The sequence below is a fragment of the Spermophilus citellus genome, assembly GCF_964194105.1.
Source record: "Spermophilus citellus genome assembly, chromosome: 9".
Classification (NCBI taxonomy): Eukaryota; Metazoa; Chordata; class Mammalia; order Rodentia; family Sciuridae; genus Spermophilus; species Spermophilus citellus.
In genome coordinates, this window is record NC_138191.1 from 13,271,248 (window position 1) to 13,291,864 (window position 20,617).

Here is a 20,617-nt window from a genome sequence, read left to right on the forward strand (position 1 = left end):
ATGGTTCCATACCTACTCTTCTGAGGAGCCTCCATACTGAATAATGGATTTACAATCCCACCAATAGTATAAAAGTGTTCCTTTTCTTCCACATCCTCACCAGCATTGTTTGTATTCTTTTTTTAATTAGACCTTTATGTTTATACATAATAGTTGGATTCATTCTGACAAACTCATACATACATCATTGTTTGTATTCTTGATGACTGCCAATCTAACTAGAGTAAGGTGAAATTTCAGTGTAGTTTTGATTTGTATTTCCCTAATTGCTAAAATTGTTGAACATTTTTTCACATATTTGTTGGCCATTTGTATTTTTCTTTGAGAAGTATTTGTTGAGTTAATTTGCCCATTTATTAATTGGGTTATTTGGGGTTTTGTTTGTTTGTTTGCTTTTGGTGTTAAGTTTTCTTTCTTTCTTTTTTTATATTTATATATAATAGCAGAATGCATTATAATTCTTATTACATATATAGAGCTTAATTTTTTGTATCTCTGGTTGTATACATAATATACTCACACCAATTCGTGTCTTCATACATGTACTTTGGATAATAATGATCATCACATTCAACCATCATTAATTACCCTATGCCCCCTCCCTTCCTCTCCCACCCCTCTGCCCTATCTAGAGTTCGCGTATTCCTCTCATGCTCCTGCTCCCTATCCCACTATGAATCAGCTTCCTTATATCAAAGAAAACATTTGGCATTTGGTTTTTCGGAATTGGCTAACTTCACTTAGCAATATATTTCTTGGTGTTAAGGTGTTTTTTTTTTTAGTTCTTTATATATTTTGGATATTAATCCTCTGTGAGAAGAGTAGCTAGCAAAGATTTTATTTTGTAGATTCTCTTATATTAATCCTTTCCTTTGCTGTGCAGAAGCTTTTTAATTTGCTACCATCCCATTTATTAATTCTTGGCATTGTTTCCTGAATATGAGGGGTCCAATTAAGAAAGATGTTTCCTGTGCCTGTGTGTTGGAGTGTTGACCTCATGTTGTCTTCTAGGAGTTTCGAAGTTTCTGGTCTAGTTCCTAGATTTTTGATCTGTTTTGAGTTGAGTTCCATGCAGGGTGAGAGATAAGCATTTAGTCTCGTTCTTCTACATATGAATAACCAGTTTTCCTAGCCCCAGTTGTCAAAAAGGCTATCTTTTCTCCAGTGTATGTTTTTGGCACCTCTGTCAAGGATTAGATGACTGTAGATAAATGGGTTTGTCTTTGTGTCTTCTATTTTGTTCCATTGATCTACATGTCTGTTTTTATGCCTGTTACTGTAACTCTGTGGTATATTTGAAGTTTGGCTGTGTTATAGTTAGAGCTATATAATTGTGCTAGACACGTATTTATGATTCTTTAAACTCTTCTACTAAGCTATATGCTTTTTAAGGGTAAGAACTATATATCATCTTTAGCATATACCTGTCACAAATAAATATCTAATGTCCTGGCCACTTCAAAGGGGCAAGACTAAGCAGGAAAGGTACTAGGCCCTTTCCCTGCTTTAAGCAGAACTTCTCTTTTACATATTAGTAATTTTGGATAATATTTTAGAGGAAAATTTCTCTTTTAAAATGGGGTTTGAAAATGACTGTTTAGTGGGTACACAATTTAGTATTGTGTAATATTATTTAGTCTAACCCTCATCATTTTACAGGACTGGAAAGTGAGACCCAGAAAGGATATATATAGAGAGAGAGTCCAGATCATACAGCTATTCAGTGGTGGAATTAGAATTAAAACTCCCTTTCCTGACTGCTTAAATGACACTCTTTATAATATACTGAAGCATATGTATTATCAGCACCCATGAGTATTCCCCAAATTCTGCATAACCCCTGGTAATGGTACATACTCAGTAAATGTGTATTGTGTTAATTAATGAATGATCTTAATTACCTTTAAGCCAGGTCCAAATAAAAACTCATTTTCATGATCCCAATGAAATGTCAACTTCATAGAAAACCTAAATTTGGCCTGTTCTAGTGCTGAGCCAGTTGTTATATATAACAAATTATTCTTTGTTAATTTTAGGATCACCTACTGTTACCAGCTACCACCCATAACAAGACCACAAGACCAAAAATGTCAATTGTATTACCAGCAATAAACATAAATGGTAAGTTGAAATTTCAGTTTATAAACAACATGAAATTCCTGTGCTTAACCAGGATTCTCTGGATTAATGGAAAGACATTTGAAGTGTTCAGTTGGGCAAGTATAACTCCATGCATTATTTTTTAAACATTTTCCCATGTTTTTCACAAAATGTTATTTTTAAATTCCATTGTTCATATATTTTTAAAGAAAAAAATAGTTCTCTTTTATTTACAGAATTGGGAAACTTAGCATTTGACTGCGTTCTGTTGGGAACCTTTCTAGTCATACCTGCAGTATAAGAAGTCCTTGTTGCCAGGTGCAGTGGCTCATGTTTGTAATTTAGGAGGCTGAGGCATCAGGATCGAAAGCTTAAGGTCAGCAACTTAGTGAGACCCTGTCTCAAAAAGAAAAGGGGTAGGGCTGGAGATGTAGCTCAGAAAAGTCCCTGTTGTGTTCTGACAGTGATTTTGTAATTAAGTTTTTAGAATTCAAAACAGTTTTCTGTTTTACCTAAATGTTGACATGATTCTAGATCAAATAACAAAAGCCTATTTATGTGTAATCCATAATATTGATGAGTTTGATATTGATAGTGTCACTATGGCATTTTGTTCTATGAGTACTGGGTATGAAATGGAATACAAATAATGCTATGATACTTTGAGGCTGTTGAAAAATGTCAAGGTGTAGTTTACTTGCTTATAATCTAGAAGGAAAATAAAACAAGAACAAAAATCTTGTCCTCCAAAGAGAAATTCCTGTAAGTAATATACAAAGTACTAAAGAACTGTGGTGAAGTAGAGATTACTTCCAGCTGGGTTCTTCATGAAGAAGAGAAATAATTTGCTTCCAGCTGTGTGTAATAAATGAGCACAGTATATTATTGACAATTTGCTCTGACACATCATATTAGGCTTATTGAAATAGAAGAGTTGGCCTTTCTCAAATCCATTTGTCCATTTATCTGGCATAATAAAACTACTAGTAAATTTTCTGTCTAGTGATTAGAATCTGATAGTCTTTGAGGAAGACAGAACTAACCTGCAGTTGAATCAGCTGATATTTCTGATTAATGATCATGATTAAACCATCACATACCACTATAAAACAAACCACTGGATTTTGATGGGAGATTCTAGGTAAATTTCATAAAATTTTATCTTTATAGAACAGATTTTTTTTTGTATATTTAAGACCCTAAAGGACTATATAATTTCATGAGCTACATACAGACAGCTTAGTAGACATATTTAGAAGGCAACCTATGGACATAAAATACAATTTTTCTGTTAAAGCATAAAAAAGTGTTGACATTTACATAGTCTTAAAAATATTCAGAAGAAATTTAAGGGGAAAAACTATGATATTAGGACAAACATCTCTTTTTCAGTAATGTCATACCTCTAAAGTTATTCATGGAATAATCATATTTTTACTTGGAGAAGGACTATATATTCCAAAATATCTGTATCTGTACTCCAAAGATTATACTTAGGAAATCTATTTATTTACATCCCATAGGTATCTGTTTCTGTGCTTGAACTATAAGAGTTAACTTTGTTCAGCTTGTGCTCAGAGAGGCTATTTTCTAAGTTTCATCAAAGCAGAATTCACTTAATTTTATTCCTCTGATATTGAATTCTTATGCAAGAGAATGCCTGGTTTTGTTTTATAATAGCTGTCCATTTATATTAAGCCAAAAACAATAATATGCTGGATTCTTTTTATCTTGGCTAGGAGACTAACTTTTGAAGATGAGTTTTTCATGGATTTGGAAAATAAAGTCATTAGAGGATTATTTCCTTTTTAATCTGTTCCAGATTCTTTGTAAATAAATTTTTAATATTTTTCCTTTTTAAGATATAGTAAACTATTAGGAAAATTGAGATTCAAATTTAAGAAAGATTGATTGTGAACACACCAAGTTCAAGTACTATGCTACATCCTCAGCTTCTTCTTAGAACAGTCCCTTCACCTTTTTGTTCTAAGGATACTTCCCAAATTGGAACCTGATTTTCCTTCCCTACCTCATGTACCTCAGAGCCCATGGGGAGAAAGGTGGATCCTTGTTATCCAATATAGCCTCCAAATTATTTTTCTTTCTTTCTCCTTCAGTTCCCCTAACATCTTTCAAGTATATAATATCAGGGTTTGTTTTTTTTTTATTTCTTTAAGCGTTTTTGTTGGTGTCACCTACCCCACCTTCACTGATGACTCTTCACCACTGCTTTTGACATCTCTTTGTGTAACTTGAACATCACATAACAGTTTCATCCAGTGCTCTAGCCTTCTTTGATAGTCTTTTATGCTCTGCCACCTCAACCTCCCATCTACATGATTATAATATATACCTTATCATCATTATTATCACAGAAATGTGTGATCTTTGTGTCTAACAAATTCACTTAAAAAATAAAACAAAATTACTCTGATGTTGCAATACTGGAATTCTAACAGTGTTTTACTTATCTTCCTCTCCTCCTTTAAAAACAAGTGTTTTCGTGGATATGTGTTAATTATGCAGAATTCTAGCAGTTACTAGAAATGTTTTCTACACAGTTCTCTTCATGTACATCATAATTTCAATTTGTTTTTCACAATCTAGGGTTGTTGTTGTTGTTAGCTTTGCTGATAATTTTATTTCACAGTCACATTGACTTTGAGCTAAGTTTCATTGGGTTTTATGACTCTCAGCTACATCGAATTACACATTTTGAATGGGTTCTTTCATATAGCAGTTTTAATGAATGAATGATGAGACAACATTGGAACAAGAAACAAAGGGTTAAACTTAGATGTGGTTTTGTCCCAGTTTAGCCATGTTCCTTAATGGAAATAATAACATGCTTTTTCTTTTTCTGTGACAGTTCTTGTTTTTGGTAGGAGGAAGAGTAGTTATTGAAAATAATAGTTAATATCAAAGCCATGAGTCATTTATGATCAACTTTAGAATACTTACAGATACACATATATTTTCTAAAACACTTGTATTGGGACCCTTTTCTGAAGCCAAACTCCCTCTGGGATCTTCTCACATATCCTACTCTTTGATGGTTACTTACTCTCTTACTTTAATATCTACATCCCAACTATTTTCTTTCCTCACAAATCTCTAGTCCTTTGACCCGATCACCTTTTCTGTCTTTCACATCATTAATGTTCATGCATTCCTTATGATTTCCTAGCCTAGATTCCATGGTTTCTGACTGTCAGCCCTCTTGCAGACTCCTCTTACTCCCTGCCTCCTATCTTCATAGATGCCCTCCCCCCCCCCACCCTAGTTAAACCCATCTATTCTTTTTATGCCTGCTGTCAGTCAGCTAAAAATAACTGGAAAGTATCATCCAATCAGGACAAGTGGATTCACTTCAAATTCAATACTGCTGTTCATTGCTACTAAATTTACTTTTCTCCTCCCTGAAGCAAGATTTTCTCACCTTTTCTTCTCTAATCTCCAGCATCCTTTCTTCCTCCTCCCCTCAGCTGATGAACCCACCAAAAGCTGCTTGGAGAAAATGTTATTATGCAAGAGCTATGTCATTTTTTCACTACTGCCAGCCTACCTGTATCTATACACACAAACTTTGCTTTGCCTCTAATTTCACTGAAAGAAAAAAAATCTCTCCTTTGGGGTCTAAATCCTGGCTTTTCTGCTTACCAAATATGTATTGTTAGGCAAATAAATTAACTTTTCTGTATGTCAGCATCCATCTATCAAAGGAAATATTAGTAATATCTTCCTTCTAGTGTTGGTATGAGAATTAAAGTTCTTTAAATAGCACCTGTTTTTTGGGTGAGCTGCTGTGGTGCCACCATTGTCATTGTCATCATCATCGCCTCATGTGAAGTGACTCCTTCCTTATTGGGCCCTAAATCTTAGCACTTCTCACAGTTTCAAGACAGCCCCTGCATTTATACCCTTTTTCTACTAGAAGATCAATTTCTTTTTCTCTTCTGGATCATTCCCATCAACATATTAAATGTCTAAATATTACCTTTGGAGACTCCTTGACTCCACATCCTATTTCTCCGCTACTCTTCATGGGAAAATTTTTGAAAGAGTTACTTGTACTCACTTCCTCCACTTCATTATTTATCTCTAATTCTCACTTCTGTTTACTCTTTATCAAGATTTTTCCCCTTCCAGAGGGGAAAGGAAATTGAATTGAAATTGAATTGAAATTGAAATGCTTTATTAAAACAGTCATCAATGATCAGTAAAAGGCATAGCTCCATTCTCATACTCAACCTCTCAACAGTATTTGACAAAGTCGCCTATTGTTTTTTTTAGTCCCCCAAGTTCTTATCTTTAAAAATTTCAAATCTGTAGAAAAGTTTAAAGATGAGTAGAGTGAATATGCTGAGACACATTGCTTAGTTTTCACCAGTTGTTCACATTTTTCTTTTTTTCTTTTTTTTTCTTTTTTTATTGGTTGTTCAAAACATTACAAAGCTCTTGACATATCATATTTCATACATTAGATTCAAGTGGGTTATGAACTCCCATTTTTGCCCCAAATACAGATTGCAGAATCACATCGGTTACACATCCACATTTTTACATAATGCCATACTAGTGACTGTTGTATTCTGCTACCTTTCCTATCCTCTACTATCCTCCTTCCCCTCCCCTCCCATCTTCTCTCTTGACCCCATCTACTGTAATTCATTTTTCTCCTTGTTTATTTTCCCATTCCCCTCACAACCTCTTATATGTAATTTTGTATAACAATGAGGGTCTCCCTCCATTTCCATGCCATTTCCCTTTTCTCTCCCTTTCCCTCCCACCTCATGTCTCTGTTTAATGTTAATCTTTTCTTTCTGTTCTTCCTCCCTGCTCTGTTCTTAGTTGCTCTCATTATATCAAAGACGACATTTGGTATTTGTTTTTTAGGGATTGGCTAGCTTCACTAAGCATAATCTGCTCTAGTGCCATCCATTTCCCTGCAAATTCCATGATTTTGTCATTTTTTAGCGCTGCGTAATACTCCATGGTGTATAAATGCCACATTTTTTTTTATCCATTCATCTATTGAAGGGCATCTGGGTTGGTTCCACAGTCTAGCAATTGTGAACTGTGCTGCTATGAACATCGATGTGGCAGTATCCCTGTAGTACGATCTTTTAAGGTCTTCAGGGAATAGTCCAAGAAGGGCAATAGCTGGGTCAAATGGTGGTTCCATTCCCATCTTTCCCAGGAATCTCCATACTGCTTTCCAAATTGGCCGCACCAGTTTGCAGTCCCACCAGCAATGTACAAGAGTACCCTTTTGCCCACATCCTCGCCAGCACTTGTTGTTTTACTTCATAATGGCTGCCAATCTTACTGGAGTGAGATGGTATCTTAGGGTGGTTTTGATTTGCATTTCTCTGACTGCTAGAGATGGTGAGCATTTTTTCATGTACTTGTTGATTGATTGTATGTCCTCCTCTGAGAAGTGTCTGTTCAGGTCCTTGGCCCATTTGTTGATTGGGTTATTTGTTGTCTTATTGTCTAATTTTTTGAGTTCTTTGTATACTTTGGATATTAGGGCTCTATCTGAAGTGTGAGGAGTAAAAATTTGTTCCCAGGATGTAGGCTCCCTATTTACCTCTCTTATTGTTTCTCTTGCTGAGAAAAAACTTTTTAGTTTAAGTAAGTCCCATTTGTTGATTCTAGTTATTAACTCTTGTGCTATGGGTGTCCTATTAAGGAATTTGGAGCCCGACCCCACAATATGTAGATCAGAGCCAACTTTTTCTTCTATCAGACGCAGAGTCTCTGATGTGATATCTAGATCCTTGATCCACTTTGAGTTAACTTTTGTGCATGGCGAGAGGAGGGGATTCAGTTTCATTTTGTTGCATATGGATTTCCAGTTTTCCCAACACCATTTGTTGAAGATGCTATCCTTCCTCCATTGCAGCTCCTTTATCAAATATAAGATAGTTGTAGCTTTGTGGATTAGTTTCTGTGTCCTCTATTCTGTACCATTGGTCCACCCGCCTGTTTTGGTACCAGTACCATGCTGTTTTTGTTACTATTGCTCTGTAATATAGTTTGAAATCTGGTATCGCTATACCGCCTGATTCACACTTCCTGCTTAGAATTGCTTTTGCTATTCTGGGTCTTTTATTTTTCCATATGAATTTTATGATTGCTTTATCTATTTCTACAAGAAATGCCGTTGGGATTTTGATTGGCATTGCATTAAACCTGTAGAGAGCTTTTGGTAATATCGCCATTTTGATGATGTTAGTTCTGCCTATCCATGAACAGGGTATATTTTTCCATCTTCTAAGATCTTCTTCTACTTCTCTTTTTAGGGTTCTGTAGTTTTCATTGTATAAATCTTTCACCTCTTTTGTTAGGTTGATTCCCAAGTTTTTTTTTTTTTTTTGAGGATATTGTAAATGGAGTGTTTTTCCTCATTTCCGTTTCAGAAGTTTTGTCGCTGATATACAGAAATGCCTTTGATTTATGCGTGTTGATTTTATATCCTGCCACTTTGCTGAATTCATTTATTAGCTCTAATAGTTTCTTTGTAGACCCTTTTGGGTCTGCTAGATATAGAATCATGTCATCTGCAAATAGTGATAATTTAAGTTCTTCTTTTCCTATTTTTATGCCTTTAATTTCTTTCGTCTGTATAATTGCGCTGGCCAGTGTTTCAAGAACTATATTGAATAGAAGTGGTGATAGAGGGCATCCCTGTCTTGTTCCAGATTTTAGAGGGAATGCCTTCAATTTTTCTCCATTCAGAATGATGCTAGCCTGAGGCTTAGCATAGATAGCTTTTACAGTGTCGAGGAAAGTTCCTGTTATCCCTAGTTTTTCTAATGTTTTGAACATAAAGGGATGCTGTACTTTGTCGAATGCTTTTTCTGCGTCTATCGAGATGATCATATGGTTCTTATCTTTAAGTCTATTGATGTGGTGAATAACATTTATTGATTTCCGTATATTGAACCATCCTTGCATCCCAGGGATGAATCCTACTTGATCATGGTGCACAATTTTTTTGATGTGCCTTTGTATCCGATTCGCCAGAATTTTATTGAGGATTTTTGCATCTAGGTTCATCAGAGATATTGGTCTGTAGTTTTCTTTCTTTGAGGTGTTTTTGTCTGTTTCGGAATCAGGGTGATGTTGGCCTCATAGAATGAATTTGGCAGAGCTCCCTCTTTTTCTGTTTCCTGAAATAACTTGAAAAGTATTGGTATTAATTCTTCTTTAAAGGTTTTGTAAAACTCCGCTGTATACCCATCCGGTCCTGGGCTTTTCTTGGTTGGTAGTCTTTTGATTGCTTCTTCTATTTCATCCATTGATATTGGTCTGTTTAAATTGTGTGTATCCTCCTGACTCAGTCTGGGCAAATCATATGACTTAAGAAATTTATCGATGTCTTCACTATCTTCTATTTTATTGGAATATAGGTTTTCAAAATAATCTCTAATTGTCTTCTGTATTTCTGTAGCATCTGTTGTGATATTGCCTTTTTCATCCCGTATGTTAGTAATTTGAGTTCTCTCTCTTCTTCTCTTCGTTAGCATGGCCAAGGGTCTGTCGATCTTATTTATTTTTTCTAAGAACCAACTTTTAGTTTTGTTAATTTTTTCAATAGTTTCTTTTGTTTCAATTTCGTTGATTTCTGCTCTGATTTTAATTATTTCTTGCCTTCTGCTACATTTGCTGTTGTTTTGCTCTTCCTTTTCTAGGGCTTTGAGATGAAGTGTGAGCTCATTTATTTGTTGGTTTTTCCTTTTTTTGAGGAATGACCTCCAGGCAATGAATTTCCCTCTTAAAACTGCTTTCATTGTGTCCCATAGATTCCTATATGTTGTGTCTGTGTTTTCATTTGTCTCTAATAATTTTTTTATTTCCTCCATTTTGTCTTCTGTAACCCATTAATCATTCAGTAACATATTGTTCATTTTCCATGTGATGTAGAATTTTTCCTTCCTTCTTTTATCATTGATTTCCAGTTTCATTCCATTATGATCAGATAAAATGCATGGTATTATCTCCACCCCTTTATATTTACTGAGGGTTGCCCTATGGCATAATATATGGTCTGTTTTTGAGAAGGATCCATGTGCTGCTGAGAAAAAAGTATATCCACTTGATGATGGTTGATATATTCTATATATGTCAGTTAAGTCTAGGTTATTGATTGTGATATTGAGTTCTATAGTTTTTTTATTCAACTTTTGTTTGGAGGTCTGTCCAATGGTGAGAGAGGTGTGTTGAAGTCACCCATAATTATTGTGTTGTGGTCTATTTGATTCTTGAACTTGAGGAGAATTTGTTTTATGAATGTCGCAGCACCATTATTTGGTGCATAAATATTGATAATTGTTATGTCTTGTTGGTGAATGGTTCCTTTTAACAGTATATAATGTCCTTCTTTATCCCTTTTGATTAACTTAGTCTTGAAGTCGATTTTATTCGCTATGAGGATGGCCACCCCTGCTTGCTTACGAGGACCGTGTGCATGGTATATTTTTTCCCAACCTTTCACCTTCAGCCTGTGTATGTCTTTTCCAATCAGATGTATCTCCTGGAGGCAACATATTGTTGGATTTGTTTTTTTAATCCATGTTACCAGCCTATGTCGCTTTATTGGAGAGTTAAGCCATTAACGTTTAGAGTTACTATTGATATATGGTTTGTACTGCCAGCCATGTTTGATTATTTATCTTTTTTTTAATTTAGTTTGTTTCTCCATGATTAGCTTTCCCCACCGCCCTCTGTCATTACCAAGGCACTTTCCACTGATGGTTTTGGTTGTTGTTTTTCATTTCTTCCCCGTGTAGTGTTTTGCTCAAGACGCTTTGCAATGCTGGTTTTCTGGCTGCAAATTCTTTTAGCTTTTGTTTATCATGAAAGATTTTTATTTCGTTGTTGTACCTGAAGCTTAATTTTGCTGCATACAGAATTCTTGGTTGGCATCCATTGTCTTTCAGTGTTTGAAATACCTTGTTCCAGGATCTTCTCGCTTTCAGCGCTATGATGAAAAATCCGTTTTTAACCTTATTGGTTTACCCCTGAATGTAATCTGCCTCCTTTCTCTTGTAGCTTTTAGTATTTTCTCTTTGTTCTGTATATTGGCTATCTTTATAACAGTGTGTCTTGGTGTTGGTCTACTGTGATTTTGTGTGCTCGGTGTCCTGTATGCATCTACAATTTGTATATCTGTTTCCTTTTTTATTTCTGGAAAGTTTTCTGTAATTATTTCATTTAGCAAGTTACTCATTCCCTTGGTTTGAATCTCTGTACCTTCCTCTATCCCGATGACTCTTAAGTTTGGTTTTTTTATGTTATCCCATATCTCTTGGATGTTTTTCTCGTGATTTTTACCAGCCTTTCTGAGTTGGCTAGACTCTTTTCAAGATGATATATTTTGTGTTCATTATCTGACGTTCTGGCTTCTACTTGTTCCACTCTGTTAATGATACTCTCAATTGAGTTTTTAATTTGGTTTATCGTTTCCTTCATTTCTAGAATTATTGTTTGATTTTTTTATAATCTCTATCTCCTGATAAAGATGCTTAACTTCTTCTTTTATCTGTTTATGTAATTCATTCTCAATGTGTTCTTTCGCTGCTTGAATTTGCTGTCTTGTATCCTCTTTAAGGTTCCATTCCATCTGTCTAAGGTGTTCCTTGAGTTCTTTATATGACCATTTTTCTGATGACTCTAGGTCCTCCTGAATATTTAGGCTGTCCTTCATTGTTTGTACTCCTTTTCTTCCTTGCTTTTTCATGCTTCTCATGTTACTTCTTGTTCTGTTTGACTGCTGAGTTACTGTTTACTCTTATAAATTTATTTGATGTTTGGGAGGAAAGATATTCGAAGGGAAGGGAAGAAGTCACTGTCGCCGCTGGTTTCAATGAAGTTATCTCCTCCGCCCGTGACATCAGTTCTCTGCCATTGTGGTATTCCATGCAAATGGTGACTGTTCGTTCCCTTTGCCGGGTGACCAATGCAACGGTTGGGTCCTGACTGTCTCTCCCAAGCCCTGTTTCAATCCTGTGGCCACTGCCTATGAAGGCTCGGTTGGCTTTTACCTCTGTAAGTTCAGAAGGGCCGGTTGGGTCCTGACTGTCTCTCCCAAGTCCTGTTTCAATCCTGTGGCCACTGCCTATGAAGGCTCGGTTGGCTTTTACCTCTGTAAGTTCAGAAGGGCCGACCAGTTATTTCAGCGGGATCGTTAGTGCTGAGTCACGAGAAGCAGGCAAACTGGAGCTTGAATGCAGCCGATCCGGGCTCAGTGTGTGTTCTGAGAGGCCCAAACTGTTCGCCCCAGATCCACGTCAGTTCAGCATTGCCTAGTGCTCCTGAGCAAACAGCATTTAGACAGTTTACGACTCCCTATGCCCGTGCAGCTGAAGAGGTCAGAGACTTGATCTCTCCGTGCCCGCCGCCATGTTGGATCCTGTTCACATTTTTCTACATTTGCTTTATCTCTGTCTACACTCACATTTTTTAAAATCTACACTTACATTTTTTTTAAACCTTGAAAGTAGCTGATCTCCTAACTCTTTATCCCTAAATATGTCTCGTACAAAAAGGACATTCTCTTACATAACTATAGTAAAATGATTATAACATACACACACACACACACACACCATACACACACACACACACACACACACACACAATATATATATATATAAAAGCTTTTTTATCATTCACGATCCATAGATCATACATTACATTCACTTATCTCTTTCATGACATTTACATTTTAAAAAACTGGACTTATTGAGGAATGGTGTATTTATAATAAAACCTACCAATTTTGTGTGTATCATTTAGTGAGTTTTGGCAAATGTAAATCATTGTAAAATCACCACTTCAGTCACAATATAAATATTTTTATTACTTCGAAAAGTCCCCTCATTCCCCTTTCCAGTCAGTTCCCTCTTGTATATATTTTTTTACATTCCCTTCTTTACTGAAGCACTTCCAGTTTTTTTAGGCTTTCATGTTACCATGGTTTGTCTAGTTGCCCTCATATTTCTCCTTAGTCAGCTTAGCCAGTTTCTCCTCCTCAGAGAGAACAGAAATTGTATTTGTTATGTTTGCCCCTTATCACCATATCCTCAGCATCTAGAACAGTGTCTGGCATAGGTCACATTGCAAGATCTCCAGGAGCTGTAATCTGTGTTAACTCCTGTAATACTCACCTGCCAGCTAAGTATTGTCTTCATTTTATAGCAGAGATATTAAGCCTCAAGCCATGTACACAGCCAGTACATAGCAGAACCAGAACTTAAATACATCCTGTAAAATATCGTCTGATTAGATATTATGTTGTGGTTTTAGTATTAAAGATGGATATGCAAGTTTTGAAAATATTTGGACCCCTAAAATTTCAGATATATATTTATACCACTTTATCCCTTTGACATATTTATTATATGCACTCATTAAGAGCAGTATAATACAATATAATACAGTGTTTGGAATTTGACAAACATGTGATTGTTGAATGAAAGACTAAGTTAAGTAAGGTAAATTTTATTTAATCATTACTTTGAGGTCATTTGAAAGATTTAATTTTTTGTGCTTAGTAATATTTGGCAAGCACAGTTGTATCATTTAGAAAGGTAAAATAATTAAAATATGTACTATGCCACTTTTATAACACATTAATTGATATTTAAAGTTCACAAGAAAGAATGAATTGAAATTATTAATTTTATTTTTAACAACTGTTCTACAAAGGAAAACATGTTAAAAGCTTGACCCACAGGAAATTTTAATCCTATGGAACCCTTCAAGATCCAGAGGTAGATTTCTTTGAATTGTGAGACAAATAAATTTGATAAGCTATATAATTTATTAATTATAATCTAAAGATATAAGTTATATAGGTACCTATATATTGAAAGAGCAGAGACTTGTGAGGCTATTCCTAACAGCAGAATTTTTCATCTGAGCAATCTAAGGGTTTAAGGAAGTTGAATAAAATATATTTTATGTCTTTTCTGAATCTAGAAGTTACATATACCTTGGAAATAATAATGAATTATTGGTCATCCCTTTTTCTCTCTTAATAGAACCTGTAGAATTTTAGAGAAGGTGGAAAAAGGCAAAAAGTAGAGACACAAAGTCAAAATTTATAGAGCACTTGGTTTATGTAGTACACTGGATGGCAATATATTTGGGAAGAATAATTTGATTTTCCAGTTTCAGCAAAGTAAATTACATTTCCAGGTCAATGTTTGGTCTTAAACTCAGTGTATGATGATTGTACTTTGTAATTTTGAACTGTGGAAAAAAGTTTAAGAATTCGCAAAAGAGAGTAGGAAATGGGCATAAAATTAATGACATTTAGATATTACCAGTCACATCACTCTTTGATCTCTGTCAGTTTTATTTTTGTAATATTTTTGCTCTTCATTTTTATTAATTATTTAAATCTCTTTCTTTTGCAAGAGAGTTGAAAACAGGTTAATGAAACTGCAAAGAAAGAAAGCCTTTCTTTGGGAAAGTATTCATGCTGAAGATTATTGAAATAAAATGCTATGCATATTTTTAAAAGGATTTTAAAACATGATTGCTTGCTTAGCCAGAGAAATGGATGATGAATTAAAAGCTGTTACTGCTTTAGGATCTGGAAGTTCTGCTTCTAGTACTTTAAATCAACATTTCCTGCTTTTAGATTATTTCCATTTTGCTGTGGTAAAACTGCTCCTTTTCCATCTTTCACTCTTGATAAATAACTGACCAAGAAACAACACAGAAGAAACTTTTGGGTTTATTTATTTCCACATTTTTTATTGGTGCATTATAGTTGTACATAATGATGGGATTTGTTGTTACATATTTGTATGCGCATACAATATAACAGTATAATTTGGCCAGTATCATTTCCCAGAACTTTTCCCCCTTGATTTTAATTTTTTAATGGTAGCTACTTTGTATACATTTTCATCAGGGAATGAACCTGATATCAGCAGATATATTTCATCATTTGACTATGTGTGTTTTTGATTTGCTTTTACTCTTCTCCTTCCCTCCGTATGCCATGTAACAGTTAGTGTGGTATGTGAATAATAAAAATGAACAATCCTGTTACCCTTGTTCTAACAAGTTATTATTAACAGTCCTAGCAGATGAACAAATGAGTACCAGACTAAACTGTAATTATACTTAATCTCAAAGTAGTTTCCATATAAGGAAGATCTAGGAGAATCTACTAGCAATGGTATGCAAGTGCCAGTGCCAGTGCCAGCACATGAAACACATTTTAAGTTGGAAAGCCCAGAATAGCGGGGCAGGAAAGAAACCAACTGAATAAATGTGTTGGTTTTAATAATAAGAAAATGTTGATACAACTGCTTTTTATGATTACAGTTTTGTAGAAGTGGCTATCCCAAAGCAAATGTATTTGGGAATTGTCCTATTTGTTCTGCCCAATAGGCTAGTTGCCTAGCAGACTGAGATTGGTATCTTTTTACTCATATAAGTTTATTTCTATGTAGAGACCTGCAGTTTTTCTTTTTTTTTTTTTCTTAAAAAATTTTAGCCTTTCATTTTTCATTCCATTTCATAGTTACATCCAAAAAGGCTGAGTGAATTGAGTCTTCTCTTTAACCATGCTCTAACTTTTAAATACATAATCATAATTGTCGGGGCTGGGGATGTGGCTCAAGTGGTAGCGTGCTCACCTGGCATGCATGAGGCACCTGGTTCGATTCTCAGCACCACATAAAAATAAAAATAAAGATATTGTGTCCACCTAAAACTAAAAAATAAAATATTAAAAAAATAATAATCATAATTCTCAGACTTTTGACTCATTACTAAAACCAGTAGTAAATCTAGTCTGTTGACACATACCAGTAATCTCAGTAACTCAAGAGGCCGAGGCTTAAGTATCACAAGCTTAAGACCAGCCTCAGCAACTTAGTGAGACCCTTTCTCAAAATAGAAAATAAAAAGGACTGTGTATGTACACAATGTAATATTATCCAACCATAAAGAAGAATGACTTTATGACATTTATGGGTAAAATGGAAGGATCTAGAGACTATCATGTAAAGTAAAATAAGCCAATCCCCAAAAAAGGGTTGAATGGACTCTCTGATACCTGGATGCTAACACTGCAAGGAGTGGGGGTGGGGAGAGAATAGAAATTCAGTGGATTAGACAAAGGGGAATGAAGGGAAGGGAGGGGAGATAGGAACAGGAAAGACAGTGGAATGAATCTGATACCACAGTGAATCTCAACATTGTGTACATCCACAAGACTGGGATCCTAATTAGAATAAGGTATATTCTATGTTTATATATTATGTCAAAATAGACTCTACTGTCATATATAACCAAAAACAACAAATAAAAAATGTAAATGTATTAAACTTCCTAATTCAATAGGTGTGGGGGGGACAAAAGACTGTAGATGTATTTCGGTGGTGTAGCGTTCCCCAATACTGAAAATAATATAAGATAAAATAGTAGTAAAATTCCCACACTGAGAATTTCCACTGAGGAAAGGAGAAAAATCACACTATGCACCTGAAAAAAGTTTATTTTTATCCTCAAAATACAGACATATATTTATTTATTAATGATTACTACAAACAAGATAATGAGAATTAACATTTCTACTATACAAATTCTGGTAAGTAATACCTTTGTAAGGACCTAAGTTTATATTTTGAGCTCTTGGACTGACTTCCCAGTTTTCTACTGACAAGATCATCATAGAGTCTAATTCAAATTATCTTTAGAATTTGGGTATAATTTGGTTTAAATCCTCAGAACTTTTTGAAGACCACCTACCACCCCACCCCATTGATGCTAAGATACCAGATGGACCTGGACCAACAGAGATTATTTAGATAAGTTCTAAATCGAACACACTATACCAATTAATTTTTTCTAAGAAAAATCAGTTAGTGCCTGGTAGTATAAATTCCCAAAACCTACAATATAGAATGAAAATTTATAAGGATATGGTAGATAATAGAATTTTAATGACTAACATCAGTTGGTAGTGATAAAAAGTTGAAATAAAGATAAAGGTTGGAGTGGAGCAACTGTAAAGCAATCTTCAAATCCGAGTATAAGATAAGAAGAGTGAAGGGCATTAATATATTGAAAAGCCCACAGCAAAGAACCACAATGAACCAATCCAGTTGCAACAATCCAGTTGTTGATTTAAGAACTTAAGAGTACTAAGGACAAGATTGCTGAAATTCTCTTGGCTTTTCTCAGACAATCTGAAAGTGACTCCTATAAATTAAGTCATCAAATTTTGTGTTCCAGGCAGGAAAAAGGAGGAAAGTTAGTGTCTATCAGGAAAACAAATTTTATAACAAAGTTCTTTCCTATATCTCATTGAGGATAAACTGTGTCAAATGTTTAAGCCTAGCTTCAGGGTAGGCTCAGCAATGTAATATTTTTACTAAGCACACTAAGAACTGAAAAAAAATTGTGTAGTGCTTTTGGTAAGAAAATAATGGATTTTGGGTGGACAAATTAGCGGCTGCCGCTTGCTGTAGTACTCCATGATGGACTGAATAGGAGTTGGGCAAAATGTCTGGGAGGAGACAGTAAAGAGAGGATTAGTGTTGAAAAAGGAAGAGAATTAAATGTTTATTGCATTGCATGGGATGCAGTCAGATAATTTGGGTCACTAATGAATGAAGAAAGTGACTATAAGCTATAAAACATAAAAATAACACAATGAAGATTCTGTTAAGAGACTGTTAAGCTGGGTACAATGGTGTTGTAATCCCAGCTACTCAGGAAACCGAGGCAGGAGAATACCAAGTTTGAGGCTATCCTAGTCAACTTAGTGAGACTCTGTCTCAAAATAAAAACTAAAAAGAACTGGGAAATAGCTTAGTAGTAGAGCACACCTGGGTTCAAGCCCCAGTACTGAAGAGAAAGAGAGAGATTATTAATCATTAAAATGTACTAGGAATAAATGAACTAAAATAAATTTGGAGAAGATGAACTAGGAGACATTGCAGTAATTTGGGGATGAGGATCTTAAAGTGTGGAATGGAGAGAAAGGAAAAAAGTTTTAAAAGAAATTTTGAGAGAATTTCTTGGAATTTTATTTGGAAGCCGATGGTATATAAAGGAGAAAGAATGAAAAGTCGATCCCATGACTTCAATATCAAGAAACTAGTACTGCCATCAAATAAATGGGTAAAATTGGAAGGACTGGTGTTAGATTTAAGTATCTTGAATTTGAGATAGCATTGGGGATTTTTAATGTGACTCTTGTGAAAGAATACCACTAAGTAATTCTTTAAAAAAAAATAGTTTTAGGTGGACACAATATCTTTGTTTTATTTTTATGTGGTGCTGAGGATCAAACCCAGTACCTCATGCATACTAGGCAAGCATTCTACCACTGAACCACATGACCCCAACCCTACTAAGTCATTGAATGACAGATTCTGTTTTTTCTTTCTGCTTTTCTTTTTCTTAGATATCACCAGCACCCCCTCCCCCCATAAACTAGTGTTCCCTTCTGTCCCTTGTATTGTTGTCTTGGATTCCTTCTTATTCATTACCTCAGTACTTTTGCAAAACACAAAGTTTAAGGAGATGGGGGTGGGCAGCAAGAAATAAGGAGTGGGGATCTGAAGGAAAAAGGAAGAAAGCTGAATTCCGTTTCTTTGCTTGTTTTCCCTGGGCTTGCTTTCCTTTTTCTCTTCTTTTCTTTTGTTTTCTTTTCTTTTTCTTCTCTTCTTCCTCCTTCCCTCCCTCCCTCCCTCCCTCTCTCCCCCCTTCATTATTAGGAATATTAACCTCTCTACATTGTTGTAGTAGTGTCCTAACAGGTCTGCCTAATTTATTTTTATATCTTAATCTCTATAATTCAGCCTGCGTATTGCTACCAAATTTAATCGGTGGGCACAGCAGCGTATGCCTGTAATCCCAGCTGTTCAGAAGACCAAGGCAGAAGGGCAGCAAATTCGAGGCCAGCCTTGGCAACTTAGCAATACCCTGTCTCAAAATAAAGTTAATTAATTAATTAAAAGAAAAGCTGGCCAGGCACGGTGGTGCATGCCTGTAATCCCAGTGGCTCAGGAAGCTAAAACAAGAGGATCACAAGTTTAAAGCCAACCTCAGCAATGGCAAAGGGCTTAGCACCTCAGTGAGACGCTGGAGATGTGGCTCAGTGGTTGAGTGCCCCCAAGTTCAATCCCCAGTACCAAAGGAAAAAAAAAGCTGCCCTTACATATTGCTCTTATTATGTCATTTCAAGAAAGTCAAAGGTTGAATTTTTTTCTCAAATATAGAAACTAGAGAGAAGTAAGGAATTAAAAAGGAGAAATCTCAGAAAAGTAAATGGGAGAAGAGTAGAGAAGGGAATCAAAGGGGGAGGAAGGAATAGAGGGAAGAGGAGGAAACTGTGGAATGAAATTGATCAAATTATGCTAAATCCACACAAGAATCTATAACAGTGAATCCCACTTTTATGTGTAAGCATAATGCACCAATTAAAAAGATAAATAAAGGAAGGTCAGAGTAGAAGAAGGGAATCCAGAGGGGGTGGGGAGGGGAATGAAATGGAGCAAATTATGTTACATGCAAATATAAATATATCACAATGAACCTCACTGTTATATATAATTATAATGCACTAATTTAAAAAAAAAAGAACCAGCAATAGATCTTCAGTATTCATGAGATGAAATCCAAATACCTTGACCTTGCATCAAGCTATCTTCTCAACTCAGACTGCTCTACCCACTGTCCCTTAAAATCTATATTCATTAGTTCATTCAAAAATACTTAATTCACTGGGAGTCTATGCTGGTCACTGAGGATATCAGCATTGAATAAGATGTACACATTTCCTACCTCATGGAGCTTTTAAGTAAAAAAGGCAGAAGAAAACAAGCAGTTACAACCCAAACACAATTATAGCTTGTGATAATTTGGAGGGAAAAATGAAAGCCTTGATGAAATATAATGTGAAATTAAGGTGCCTTAATGAAATAAAATGTCAGGAGTGAGGAATAGAAAGGCCCCTTTTGATTGGATGAGGAGGAGATAACAGTTAAACCAAGACCTGAAGGATGAGAAGAGCCAACAGGCAGGAGATTCCAAGCAGAAGGAGCAACCAGAAAGCAGAGGGCCTGAGGCAGGAAAGAACATGTTATTTTTAGAAATTATCAGAATATTGGGGAGACCAGAGTAGAAGTGGGATAGGAAGAGAGGACAGTAATACAAGAAATGGTTGAGGAGATGAGCAGGGGCCAGATCACAGGGAGTTGTAGGTCATGGTGAGGAGTTTAAATTTTTTAGTATAGTAAGGAGAAGCTAAAGAGTCTAAGGTAGGGAAGCAAGGTGATCTGATTTATATTTAAAGAGATCACTCTGGCTGCCTTTGCACATACAGTGTACATATCCTAGATTGTCTGACCTGTTTCCTCTATACCGTATTTCCCTTGAAGATCCAGGTGAAATCCTATCACCTCTATACAATTTTTTTCTCACTTCTTTGGGTCACTAGATTTGGATAGGTAGTTTAGTAATCTTTCTTCTG

The 20,617-nt window shown here is 35.4% G+C and overlaps 1 protein-coding gene across 1 annotated transcript in view; it reads left to right on the forward strand.

Moving 5' to 3' along the window:
- The window catches only part of ATF6 (activating transcription factor 6), a 217,558-nt gene that overhangs the window by 154,696 nt on the left and 42,245 nt on the right, over positions 1-20,617 (forward strand). The window contains exon 15 of the mRNA XM_081306544.1: positions 2,037-2,121. Within this exon, the coding sequence (XP_081162670.1) occupies positions 2,037-2,121 (85 nt within the window). The remainder of the gene's footprint in view (positions 1-2,036; positions 2,122-20,617) is intronic.